Source organism: Schistocerca cancellata, chromosome 10 (genome assembly GCF_023864275.1).
Source record: "Schistocerca cancellata isolate TAMUIC-IGC-003103 chromosome 10, iqSchCanc2.1, whole genome shotgun sequence".
Classification (NCBI taxonomy): domain Eukaryota; kingdom Metazoa; phylum Arthropoda; class Insecta; order Orthoptera; family Acrididae; genus Schistocerca; species Schistocerca cancellata.
In genome coordinates, this window is record NC_064635.1 from 134,265,403 (window position 1) to 134,278,022 (window position 12,620).

The window sequence follows — 12,620 nt, forward strand, 5'->3', positions numbered from 1 at the left end:
AAATTGTGGAGCTGTCAGGAGTGACTTGGAGTTCAGTACAGGGAACTGTGACAGAAGATTTGAGAATGAATATGGTAGTTGCCAAATTCATGTCAAGACTGCTGACTGCTGAAGAAAAACAAGGTCACCTGGAAGCATGGTGTGCTTTGAAAGATGCGTCCCAAAATGATACAAACTTTTTTAAGAAATTATCACATGTGACAAAGACTGCAGCTATGCTATGAAGGCACAGTCAAAAACATGAATTCAAACAATGTTTTGAAAAATGGAGTAAAAGATTAGCCAAGTGTATTACTGGAAGTGGAGAGTACTTTGCAGAGGACTGGAAGTTTGTGCTTAAAATGTAAATATGTAAGTTGAAATAGTAAAAGTTGGTTCCTCTTGGGCACTCCCTTACATTATGTTTTCTTCTGTAATGTTCTTATTTTCTTAATCTTCCCTAGTTTCTTCTACCTATCTGATTTTGATCTCCTGTTAATTAATAATGTTGAATAATCTTTTGGTGAATCTGTTATTGTCCATTCTATAAATGGCACATCCGGTATCAAAACTGACCAAGTAATGAAATTTTAAAAAATTAGTTCAATTCATCTATTTAAAGTAAAATTATATCACTGTCAGGTTAAACGAAAATATGCTTCAAAATTGGTTTTGTCTTCAGTTACAGAACATTGAATTTTTGGTTGTGCAACAGAATGGGTCAAGCCCTGCAGCCTGTGAATTCATAACTGGTCAAATCAAGGAACCTACAACAGTCCTCAGATTGCAGCATTTTTGTCTGGAATCTTGTGTTGTTAGATTACATAACAATGTGGCCATTTCAGTGGGTAAAATAATTCCAGAAACTCAGAAGTACCAAAGTCTGTGTAAAAAAAAAAAATCGCTACTTCAAATGACACCTCACACAGCAATCAAAGGTATTACTCTTCCTGTCTCTAGAGCAAAAGCCATAAAACATCTCCTGCAGAAAGACTATGGTCCAACATGAGAAGATCTTCAGGCATTGCAGTGTTATAAAATGGTGATGTTAGCTAGTGAAAGAGCTTGCACCAGAAATGAGAGTTACAACATGGTCTCCAAAGTCGGCATCAATGTGAAATGGTTGATGTGATCTAAATGAGAGCAAATTGAAGGCCTAAAATAACAAAATTAATCAGTATGGGTGAACAGCAACTGTCATAATAATGAGTCTATTAGAATCCTTGATCATTTACAGACAATTTTGTTTCTATTGCATTCAAGAACTAAGTGAACTACACACTTTTAGCAAGAGAATTCTCCTCAGTTTTTTTATGTCATTGATACATTATGTTGAAATGCTTCTATTTATTGCTATAAAGAAAAGTAATTACAGTGTCACTTTATTTTCATTTAATTGCTTTTTACACAAGATTTTGTAATTCAAACAGTACAGTTTTATGAGAGAGGGGGAGAGAGAGAGAGAGAGAGAGAGAGAGAGAGAGAGAGAGAGAAATTATACAGGATATTCGGAAATTCCTGTTAAAACTTTTTGGACTTGTAGAGGGGAATGAGTATATATTATTTTGAATAGGTATCTATGTCCAGAAAGATATTGTTTCTATTCTATGAAGATTTCTATTCAGTTGCTTAACCCATCCAGTTCTGCACGAGAAAGTGAATTAGGCATGACAAGGTACAATTACTAGGTAACAACTCAAAAGGAAACATAACAAAACATCCATTTGTCCCTGAAGCACATTTGTTTTGTTAACACTTAAATATTATATTTCTGTACACACATATGTTGGGTTCTTTTTTGTTGTGGAATAATGTAAACATGTAATGTTTAAGTGTACATAAGCGATAAATGGACAATTCATTATGTTTTCTTTCAATTTGTTATCTAAAGTCGTACTGCTTTATGCCTAATTAAGTTCCTCAAGTTGAAGTGAGATGAGTTTAACATTTGAATCAAAACTATCGTAGGAAGGAAATGATATATTTCTGGACATGAGTTCCTGTTTAAAATGTTATGTACTCACTCTGCTTTAAGGTCCTAGAAGTTTGGAAAAGGAATTTTCGAACACATTGTATACAAGGGGAATTCAGTAAGTAATGTAACATTTCCTTTTTATCAGCTAGTTTTGGTTGGAATAATATGGGATTTGTTGTGGGACATAGGGGAATTTCCCACTTCAGCCTCTATAGTTTCCTGAAGTTTTGATCGGTGGCAGCGCTATAAGTCTGTAACGGAGGTACATATCGAGCAGAGAGCTGTCATTGGGATTCTTTTCGTGGAAACTGGAGCATCACATGAATTCATAGGACTTGGATTATGTCTACAGAAACCTGGCAGCGAATAAAAGCACAGTGAGTTGTTGGGTGTCGCATTCTTTCATCCTTGCAACAAGGTTGTGCAAACCTGTCAGATCTCCTGCATGCCAGCCAGCCGTGCACAACTGTGATATTTGCAATGTTGAAACGTGTGGACACTCATACAAGATGATTGGTAGTTAACAAACAAACAGCTCCCAGTGCATTTGGATGTCTCAGATGGTAGCAATGACACACTCGTTCACCAGTTGAGGGTACTCAAAGGTTCCTTGTAGCCTAACAAGGGGTGTAAAGAGCAACAAAGGACCATCTACACACATCAAAAAAAGTTTTGCTTAACCCCAGTTCCCAGAACTCCTGAAGATAGACATTGACTGTGTATTTTGTATCACAGATACAATCCCTTTGACCGTTCAGAGACATCACTAAACCCACCCAAAGATGTAAACAACCATGCATGAGCAGTGCCTATTAGAAGGAGGGGGTCTGACAGCCAATCAGTTCCTGTCATTCCACCAGGAAGGAAGTACACAGCTTGTGTTGTCTGAAGTTCAACCATGCCTAAACGGTCAATACCGCTGTTCGATCACGTCCGCATTGTTACTTTGTGCCAGGAAGGGCTCTCAACAAGGTAAGTGTCAAGGCATCTTGGAGTGAACCAAAGCGATGCTGTTCAGACATGGAGGAGATACAGAGAGACGGGAACTGTCGATGACATGCCTCGCTCAGGCCGCCTGAGGTCTACTACCGCAGTGGATGACCAATGCCTATGGGTAATGGCTCGGAGGAACCCTGACAGCAATGCCACCATATTGAATAATGCTTTTTGTGCAGCCACAGGATATTTTGTTATGACTCGAACTGTGCACAATAGAATAGGCTGCATGAGGCACAACTTCTCTCCCGACGTCCATGGCGGGGTCCATCTTTGCAACCACAACACCATGCAGTGCAGTACAGATGGGCCCAACAACATGCCGAATGGACCGCTCAGGATTGACAACACATTCTCTTCACCGATGAGTGTCGCATATGCCTTCAACCAGACAATTGTCGGAGACGTGTTTGGAGGCAACGTGGTCAGGCCGAACACCTTAGACACACTGTCCAGCGAGTGCAGCAAGGTGGAGGTACCCTGATGTGTTGAAGTGGCATTATGTGGGGCCTACGTACGCCGCTGGTGGTCATGGAAAGCGCCGTAACAGCTGTACAATACATGAATGCCGTCCTCCGACCTATAGTGCAACCAATCGGCAGCATATTGGCAAGGCATTCATCTTCATGGACGACTATTCGCGCCCCCATTGTGCACATCTTGTGAATGACTTCCTTCAGATTAACGACATTGCTCGACTATAGTGGCCAACATGTTCTCCAAACATGAACCCTACTGAACATGCCTGGCGTAGATTGAAAAGGGCTGTTTATGGACGACTTGACCCACCAACCACTCTGAGGGATCTACGCTGAATTGCCGTTGAAGAGTGAGAAAATCTGGACCAACAGTGCCTTGATGAACTTTAGGATAGTATGCCACGACGAATACAGGCATGCATCAATCCAAGAGGACGAACTACTGGGTATTAGAAGTACCGGTGTGTACAGCAATCTGGACAATCACCTCTGAAAGTCTCACTGTATGGTGGTACAATATGCAGTGTGTGATTTTCATGAGCAATAAAAAGAGTGGAAATGATGTTTATGTTGATCTCTATTCTAATTTTCTGTACAGTTCTGGAACTCTCGGAACCGAGGTGACACAAAACTTTTTTTGACGTGTGCATATGAAATTCCTTGCACGTACAAGACTGAATGTGACAAGTTATTGTTGAACATTGTCACATGCACTAAAACATGGGGTGGCGCCACACCACCTGTCCTTCACAGAAAAAATTTACATCCACATCCTAGGCCAGAAAAGTCATGGCAAAGGTCTTCTGGGACTTTTTTGTTTGATGTCCTTCCTCATGGTGCAATGATCAACTACGAATTGCGTTGTGCTACCCTCAGGAAATTGAAGAAATGATTTCAGCATATTCATCACCACAAAAATATACTACTACTACTACTACTACCACCACCACCACCACCACCACCACCACGACTACACCTCTCACAAGTCTCCACACCTGAGGACCTCACAAATTTTGATTGTACTGTTCTTCCTCATCTTCCCTACAGCCTGGATCTCGCACCTTCCATCTTCCCCATGTTTGGCCCAATAAAAGGTGCACTCCAGAGGAAGCAGTACACATATGATGGGGATTTTATTGATGCAGAAAGACATTGGCTCCAACATTGACCAATAGTGGTACCATACTGGCAAGCAGGTCCTCCCAGTAAGATGCTGTCACATTGAACAGATGTTATGTTAAAAAATAGGTTTTTGTAGCCAAAAAAGTAGAGAATAATATGGTATATTGGAATCCTTGGTTCAAGAATCATAAAAGAAGGTTGTATACATGGAAGAAGCCTGCAGATACTGACAGGTTTCAGATAGATTATATAATGGGAAGACAGAGATTTAGGAACCAGGTTTTAAATTGTAAGACATTTCCAGGGGCAGATGTGGACTCTGACCACAATCTATTGGTTATGAACTGTAGATTAAAACTGAAGAAACTGCAAAAAGGTGGGAATTTGAGGAGATGGGACCTGGATAAACTGAGAGAACCAGACGTTGTAGAGAGTTTCAGGAAGAGCATAAAGGAACAATTGACAAGAATGAGGGAAAGAAATACAGTAGAAGAAGAATGGATAGCTTTGAGGGATGAAGTGGTGAAGGCAGCAGAGGATCAAGTAGGTAAAAAGACGAGGGCTAGTAGAAATCTTTGGGTGACAGAAGAAATACTGAATTTAATTGATGAAAGGAGAAAATATTAAAATGCAGTAAATGAAGCAGGCAAAAAGGAATACAAACGTCTCAAAAATGAGATCGACAGGAAGTGCAAAATGGCTAAGCAGGGATGGCTAGAGGACAAATGTAAGGATGTAGAGGCCTATCTCACTAGGGGTAAGATAGATACTGCCTACAGGAAAATTAAAGAGACCTTTGGAGAAAGGAGAACCACTTGTATGAATATCAAGGGCTCAGATGTAAACCCAGTTCTAAGCAAAGAAGGGAAAGCAGAAAGGTGGAAGGAGTATATACAGGGACTATACAAGGGCGATTTTCTTGGGGACAATATTATGGAAATGGAAGAGGATGTAGATAAAGATGAAATGGGAGATGTGATACTGCGTGAAGAATTTGATAGAGCACTGAAAGACCTAAGTCGAAACAAGGCCCCAGGAGTAGACAACATTCCATTAGAACTACTAACCCGACGTTATTCAATCTGTATATTGAGGAAGTAGTAAACGAAACAAAAGAAAAATTTGGAGTAGATATTAAAATCCATGGAGAAGAAATAAAAACTTTGAGGTTCGCCGATGACATTGTAATTCTGTCAGAGACAGCAAAGGACTTGGAAGAGCAGTTGAACGGAATGGACAGTGTCTTGAAAGGAGGGTATAAGATGAACAACAACAAAAGCAAAACGAGGATAATGGAATGTAGTCAAATTAAGTCAGGCGATGCTGAGGGAATTAGATTAGGAAATGAGACACTTAAAGTAGTAAAGCAGTTTTGCTATTTCGGGAGCAAAGTAACTGATGATGCTTGAAGTAGAGAGGATATAAAATGTAGACTGGCAATAGCAAGGAAAGCGTTTCTAAAGAAGAAAAATTTGTTAACATTGAGTATAGATTTAAATGTCAGGAAGTCGTTTCTGAAAGTATTTGTATGGAGTGTAGCCATGTATGGAAGTGAAACATGGATGATAAATAGTTTGGACAAGAAGAGAATAGAAGCCTTTGAAATGTAGTGCTACAGAAGATTAGATGGGTAGATCACGTAACTAATGAGGAGGTATTGAATAGGATTGGGGAGAAGAGGAGTTTGTGGCACAACTTGACAAGAAGAAGGGATCGGTTGGTAGGACATATTCTGAGGCATCAAGGGATCAGCAATTTAGTATTGGAGGGCAGCGTGGAGGGTAAAAATCATAGAGGGAGACCAAGAGATGAATACACTAAACAGATTCAGTAGGGTGTAGGCTGCAGTACATATTGGGAGATGATGAAGCTTGCACAGGATAGAGTAGCATGGAGAGCTGCATCAAACCAGTCTCAGGACTGAAGACCACAACAACAACGTTGGAATCCTGAATAAAGCAAACATGCTTTCAGAAAATAAATTGTGCTGCGTTACATATGGCACAGCCCTTGTAAAATTGTAACAAAAATGGCCAAGTCAAATTTTTTGTAGGAAAGTTCTTGTAGACTATAAATACCATTGGATTAAAGGAGACCAGACTTAAATTGGCATAATAATAGGATCATTATTAATCAGATGTCACAAAACAATAAAATTTAAATGTAAAACCATTAAGGATGAAACTATGAAAGAAACGGTTTGTGAGTGTCATTGCTTTGTCTCTAGAGGTTTTTTGTCCATATTGGAAAATATGCCTTCAGTGATTGGGTTGGTGTTGATACTGGATGCTTCAACTATGGCCTTAGAATTTCAGGTGTTGCGTGCATATAGTGTAGCACAGTTGTTGTTCAATTTACTTTTAGCGATTGAGCATTATTAGAGAAAATCCCAATGCACGAGTGCTGCTTCATGTGTTGAAACTGACAGAGATGTTTTGTCTTGAGCTTCATTGTAGAATATTGATTTTGACATTCTAGAATTATTTGTGAAACATATATTCTCAGAACTTTGATTACTGTTCCTTTCTTTCATAGCTTAGATTGCGTGGTATCCAGCAATATCAAACCTTTCTGTCTCGAAGAGTCTTGTCCCGAGATTTTAGAGTCAGGTCACCAATGCAATCTCAAGAATATAGTGAATGTTCTTGTTGGTGCTTTCTTTGTTAGTGACTAGGAAATAGAGAGGGAAGTGCCTATACAGTGAAAAAAGTATGATCTTTTTCTCAATAACATATTTCTCAACTCACTGTATTCATCTGAATGAAATGACCAGTAGTTAATACATTTCACTTGTATTTCGTAACTCAAACTTGTATGTGGCAGTTCGCTTTTAAATTTTCGAAGATGTAAAGTTCTGCACTTCTTAAAACCAAAATCATAGTATCCTATGACAGCAATATCAATGATTGACAAATTTAAAATAATTCTTCACTACATATTTTTACATTTAGATGTAAACAAATTATACTGTATCATCTGTTTGGCCACAAGTGAAAATAAAAAATTGTTGCTGAACAAAAAAATGTTACTAGAGTGGGTGGTGACTATCATACGAGGTGTAATCAAAAAGAAATGGAAATTTTTTAATTCTGTGGTGTTTATACATCCAGTTTTCAATATTTTCGAAAAGGATGGATCAATGATTTTGCATGAAAAATGGAGTGAAGTGCAGCACCCCATTTGAAATAATGACTTTTGGTGAATCTGCTATGAGTAAGACAAGAGTTCATGAATGCTATAGACATTTGAAAGAGGCTTAAGAAGACACCAGTCTGTATGCCTTAGCTCATCAGTTATTGATAAGTGTGGAAGAAGTAAAGAAAATGTTCTGAAAAATCACCCAGTCACCCCTATTAGAGAGGTTGCTGGTGTCAGCATATTTTTTTTGGCGAGTTTTGGGCATGAAACGTATTGTAGCCAAATTTGTTCCAAAATGGTTGAATTTCAACCAAAAACTACATTGCATAGACATCACTCAGAAATTGCTGAATTAAATCAACAATGATCCAGAACTTCTATAAAACATTATGACTGGTGACAAAGTCTGGATATAAAGGTATGACATTGAAACCAAAACCCAATCATCCCAATGGAATCTGCCTGAAGATCAAAGACTGAAAAGAAAATTGACAAGCTTGCCCATATGTCAAGGTTATTGTCACAGTTTTCTTTGATTACAAAGGGGTAGTGCATCATGAGTTCCTACTGTACAGTTGTACAGTCAGTAAGAAATACTACCTGGAAGCATTGCACTGTTTGGATGAAGCAGTCCAAAGAAAATGACTGGAACTTTGGCAAAACCACTTGTGGAAATTACATCATTACAATTCTCCCACTCATATCTCAAAGGTTAGAGAGAGAGGAGAGAAACCATTACATTGCCTCAGTCACTATTCGCTGGACATGGCCTACTGCAATTTATTTCTTTCCTGAGGCTGAAGAGAATCCTAAAAGGGCATTGTTTTGCCACCATTGATGAGATAAAAACAGAATCACTGAAGGAGCTGAACACCATAATGAAAAGTGAACTCTGCAAGTGCTTCCAAGGTTGGAAAAAGCACTGGAACATGTATTGTATCTTAGGGGGATTACTTCAATTAGGACAACATTAATGGTGATGAATAAGTAAACATTCTTTAAGAAAAACTAAAATTCTCATGCTTTTTGATCATGCATCATATGTGTCATGTTGTATACCAAAAATAAAAGTGGACCACTGACCATGTAGAAGCCTACTTAAAAATGTTCCAGTCTCAGCATTAAATGAAGCATCTAGGAAAACTCTACAAACTCATATGTATTGCTCCCATGTGGAATGCAAAAGTAAGATTAAATTAATTACAGTGTACACCAATTATTGTAAACAACTATTCTTTCTGTGGTTCAAATGGCTCTGTGCACTATGGGACTCAACATCTGAAGTTATCAGTCCCCTAGAACTTAGAACTACTTACACCTAACTAACCTAAGGACACCACACACATCCATGCCTGAGACAGGATTCGAACCAGCGACCGTAGCGGTCGCGCGGTTCCAAACTGAAGCGCCTAGAACCGCTCAGCCACACCGGCCGGCATTCTTTCTGTGCTCAACATGCACTTAAAATGGGAACTTCAGTGGTTTGGCAGTATGGATGAAAATGTAGAATGTAGTTTAAATTCCAGTCTGTACACCCAGGTTTAATTCAGCCTCTCTGAATCACATTATGCAACATTGGGGACAGTTAGTTTGAATACTCTTCCATCCTATTTCCAGTCAAATATTAGCTTGCACTCCATATGTAGTATCACTGGGAAGTTATTCTAAATTTAGTTAGTTATTGTACTGATTCTTATCCATACAATATGTACTTGGTTCTAAAATGTACACATTTGGTTCCTCCAGGACACTACTCGTCGCATCACAGAGCTGGTGCCGACAATGCTGAAACACAGGCTGCGCCCACCGCCGGAGCAAATCTACTCTCTGCATCGCAAGTTGTCGGGAGTTTTCCTTCTGTGTGCTAAACTGCAGGCTCGTGTTGAGTGCCGTTCCATGTTTGAGGAAGCTTATTGGAAATATACTCATGGAGATGTTGACCGTATTGCAGCATCTCATGGATAGAGAAGTGAAAAATGAAGTGTGTCATGGAAGCTTTATAGTCCTTTGATGTCATATAAGGTGTCTGGTGTGTTTATAATGTGTGAGGCTTTAGGTTGTGTGTAAATTTTTCTCAGGCAACCGAAGCTGCCACAAAGCTTGAAGCTTTATCTCAATGTTGTGAATAACCTGTTAATGGTTTGGCTTTATCACAAAATGAGAGCACTGTAAATAAAGTCAGTTACAAATATAGACAATTCTTGCCTTTCTTTATTTTACCAGTGAATAGAGGGTGTGTGGAAGAATGTGGCAGCATAATAATCAGCTTCTTCATATTTTGTGAATGCATTTTTTTTCCTTGGAGGAGAATATATATAGTGATGTCTTCAACAAATCTCTCTCTTTAGCCTAAGGAAGAAAACTATAGTTCTGAAAGCTTGGCGAGCATCATCACTGTTATGCGTGTCTATCGGCAGAACAAAATTTTTTGCCTATTGATGGTAAGTACTCTGCAGTGATACCGTCTCGTGATATTGTAATTTTCTGAAGTGAATTTTCCTTTTTTTATATAATTAACCCAGTAAATTGGTAAACAAACAACCATTTCGAAAAAAAGCAGCTGCTTCTCGAGTTATTGTAAGTTGCTGCTGTGTATGTGCAGTTGATAGTATACAAACAGTGTAGAAAATAAATAGTATCTCTTATAGGAAGATTATGGTGAGTATAAAATACTCTTGACACAAAGAGTTGACATTCACATTTTCTTATAGCAACTTTGATAAGAAACAAGAATTAGGTTCCTCATGTGTCTTTGATGATGATGATGATGATGATGATGATGATGATGATGATGATGATGAAAGAAGTGGCTTATAAAACACTTGGGTGGGGTGAGTCTGTGCCGCACTATGCCATCTCTACACCTACCACACAGCCCGGTGTATAAATCAGTTCACTACCTGTGTACACGTGTGATAACCGTGTGTCTTCCCTTTGCAACTTGCCCTCCCCATTGCTCCCAGGAGAGACAATTCCTTGCCTGATTTTGCAGTTTCACAATTGTTACATAAAGTTAGATAGGGAAACATTCCTACACTGGTGACTTGATGACAAACAAAGGCGACAATTTTCAAATTCAGCATGTTGTTGGCCACCTCGTTCCATTAGGCGCATGTTCAGACTCCTACCATATGTACACCCTGCCAGAAACTTCGGTTTCTGTGCTATGTACACTACTTAAGTTCACACCATGAGCCACGTCTCTTACACATGTTTCGTGTGTTCGCCCCATGCGCAGCTTTGCAACTGTGGCTTTGCCTCTGACGCAACACTTTACTGACACGCTCGCCACTCCAGCACCTCACGACATCATCGTCGACTTGACTGCTCATCTCGTGGAACTGGAACACTGCAATGCCGACCTGTGCATGCAAACCGTGGCAAAGCGACCACTGGTGGCCCGGCCCTCTACATCAGACTCAGTGCTGACTGCCGCACTGGCCCCTGCATCTGCCATCGCCACCATTCACCCTAACCTTGAAGTGTCGGTGCCCAATCCCCTGCCTCCCAATGCCACTCTTTCCAGCTGTTTTGCAACTCACCTGTCAGCCTTCAATCCCTGGGACCCACACCTGTGATTTTCCTTGGCAGATGCCATCTTCGCAGGCTGCGACATCAGCGAGGACACCACCGAGTTGTGATGGTGATCGGGCAGCTCCTGCCAACATACATGATGGAGGTCTGCGACATCATCTCATCGCCCCCAGCCACTGTCCGCTATGAGACTCTCGGGCAGTGTCTCGTAGTACAACTAACATCCTCAGAGATCCAGCACATCTGGGTCTTCCTTCCGTTTGAGCAGTGTGGGAACTGGCAAGCCTTCCTGTGCCACCACTGAACCCTCATAGACCTACACATGATGTCCATCATCTGCTTGGCTTGCTTTCTGACCCTAATACAGATAGCTGTTGAGTTCCACACAGACTGCTGCTGTCACGGTTTAACAGCGGCTACCAGCTGGACAGTGCATGGAATCCCATCATCTCCACGACTTGCTCAAATCGAAGACGACAGAGTGTGTCGACGGCCGTGGCAAACAGCAACGCAGAGGGCGACTGAGTTCCGCTATTCCACCAGCGAGGGTGCTGCCGGCGGGCAGTGTGGTTCGACTATCAAGTTTTCGACGCGTGCGCAGAACAGTTACAGTACGCTATATATTGCGGAACGGAGGACGTTTTCACCAGTCTGCGATGGCTCACCTGAAGATGACTGGCAGGTGCCCAGTTGAAATATCGTGCGAAGTATTGAACGACGACCGGCTGCAAGCCCGAAATTTGTTTGAACAGTCAATTCGCCGGGAAAATTTTAAAATTCGGGAAGCAAGCTGTTGTGTCGGTCGGTCCGTGGCTGTCCCCTGGTTGGGTTCCAACGGATCAAGTGTAGTTGCGCTCACTACCTGTTTCACCTAAAATGGTTTTTAATTATCTGTTTTCAGCTACTTAAAATTTAAGGCTTATGGTTATTTCTTTAATTTTTTCTTAAAAATTTTGCAAAATTAATTGTGGGCTCTCGGTCATGCAACATTATTTTTAAAATTATCTTTCAAGCTTAAACATTGTGGCCTTCAGCCATTGGTATTGAACCTTGCCTATGTTTGTTCTATCTGCTTTGTCTTGAGGCTTTCCACTTAGCCATGATATAATGATGATGATGAAGTCCCATACTCCGAGGAGCGTAGGGGACGATGCGGGAGACCCGCACTGCTGTACTAGGCGAGGTCCTAGTGGAGGTGGTTTGCCATTGCCTTCCTCCGACCGTAATGGGGATGAATGATGATGATGAAGATCACACAGTAACATCCAGTCATCGCGAGGCAGGAAAAATCCCTGACCCTGCCGGGAATTGAACCTGGGACCCCATGCGCAGGAAATGAGAACGCTACCACAAGACCAAGAGCTGCGGACAGCCGTGATATATGTTTTTTTATTTAT

At 40.6% G+C, this 12,620-nt stretch overlaps 1 protein-coding gene across 1 annotated transcript in view; it reads left to right on the forward strand.

Annotated features, from left to right (window-relative positions):
* Positions 1-9,887, forward strand: part of LOC126106596 (atypical kinase COQ8B, mitochondrial) — a 155,281-nt gene extending 145,394 nt beyond the window's left edge. Inside the window, exon 12 of the mRNA XM_049912940.1 lies at positions 9,436-9,887. Coding sequence (XP_049768897.1) covers positions 9,436-9,654 — 219 coding nt within the window. The 3' untranslated portion in view covers positions 9,655-9,887. The remainder of the gene's footprint in view (positions 1-9,435) is intronic.
* Positions 9,888-12,620: the final 2,733 nt, after the last annotated feature.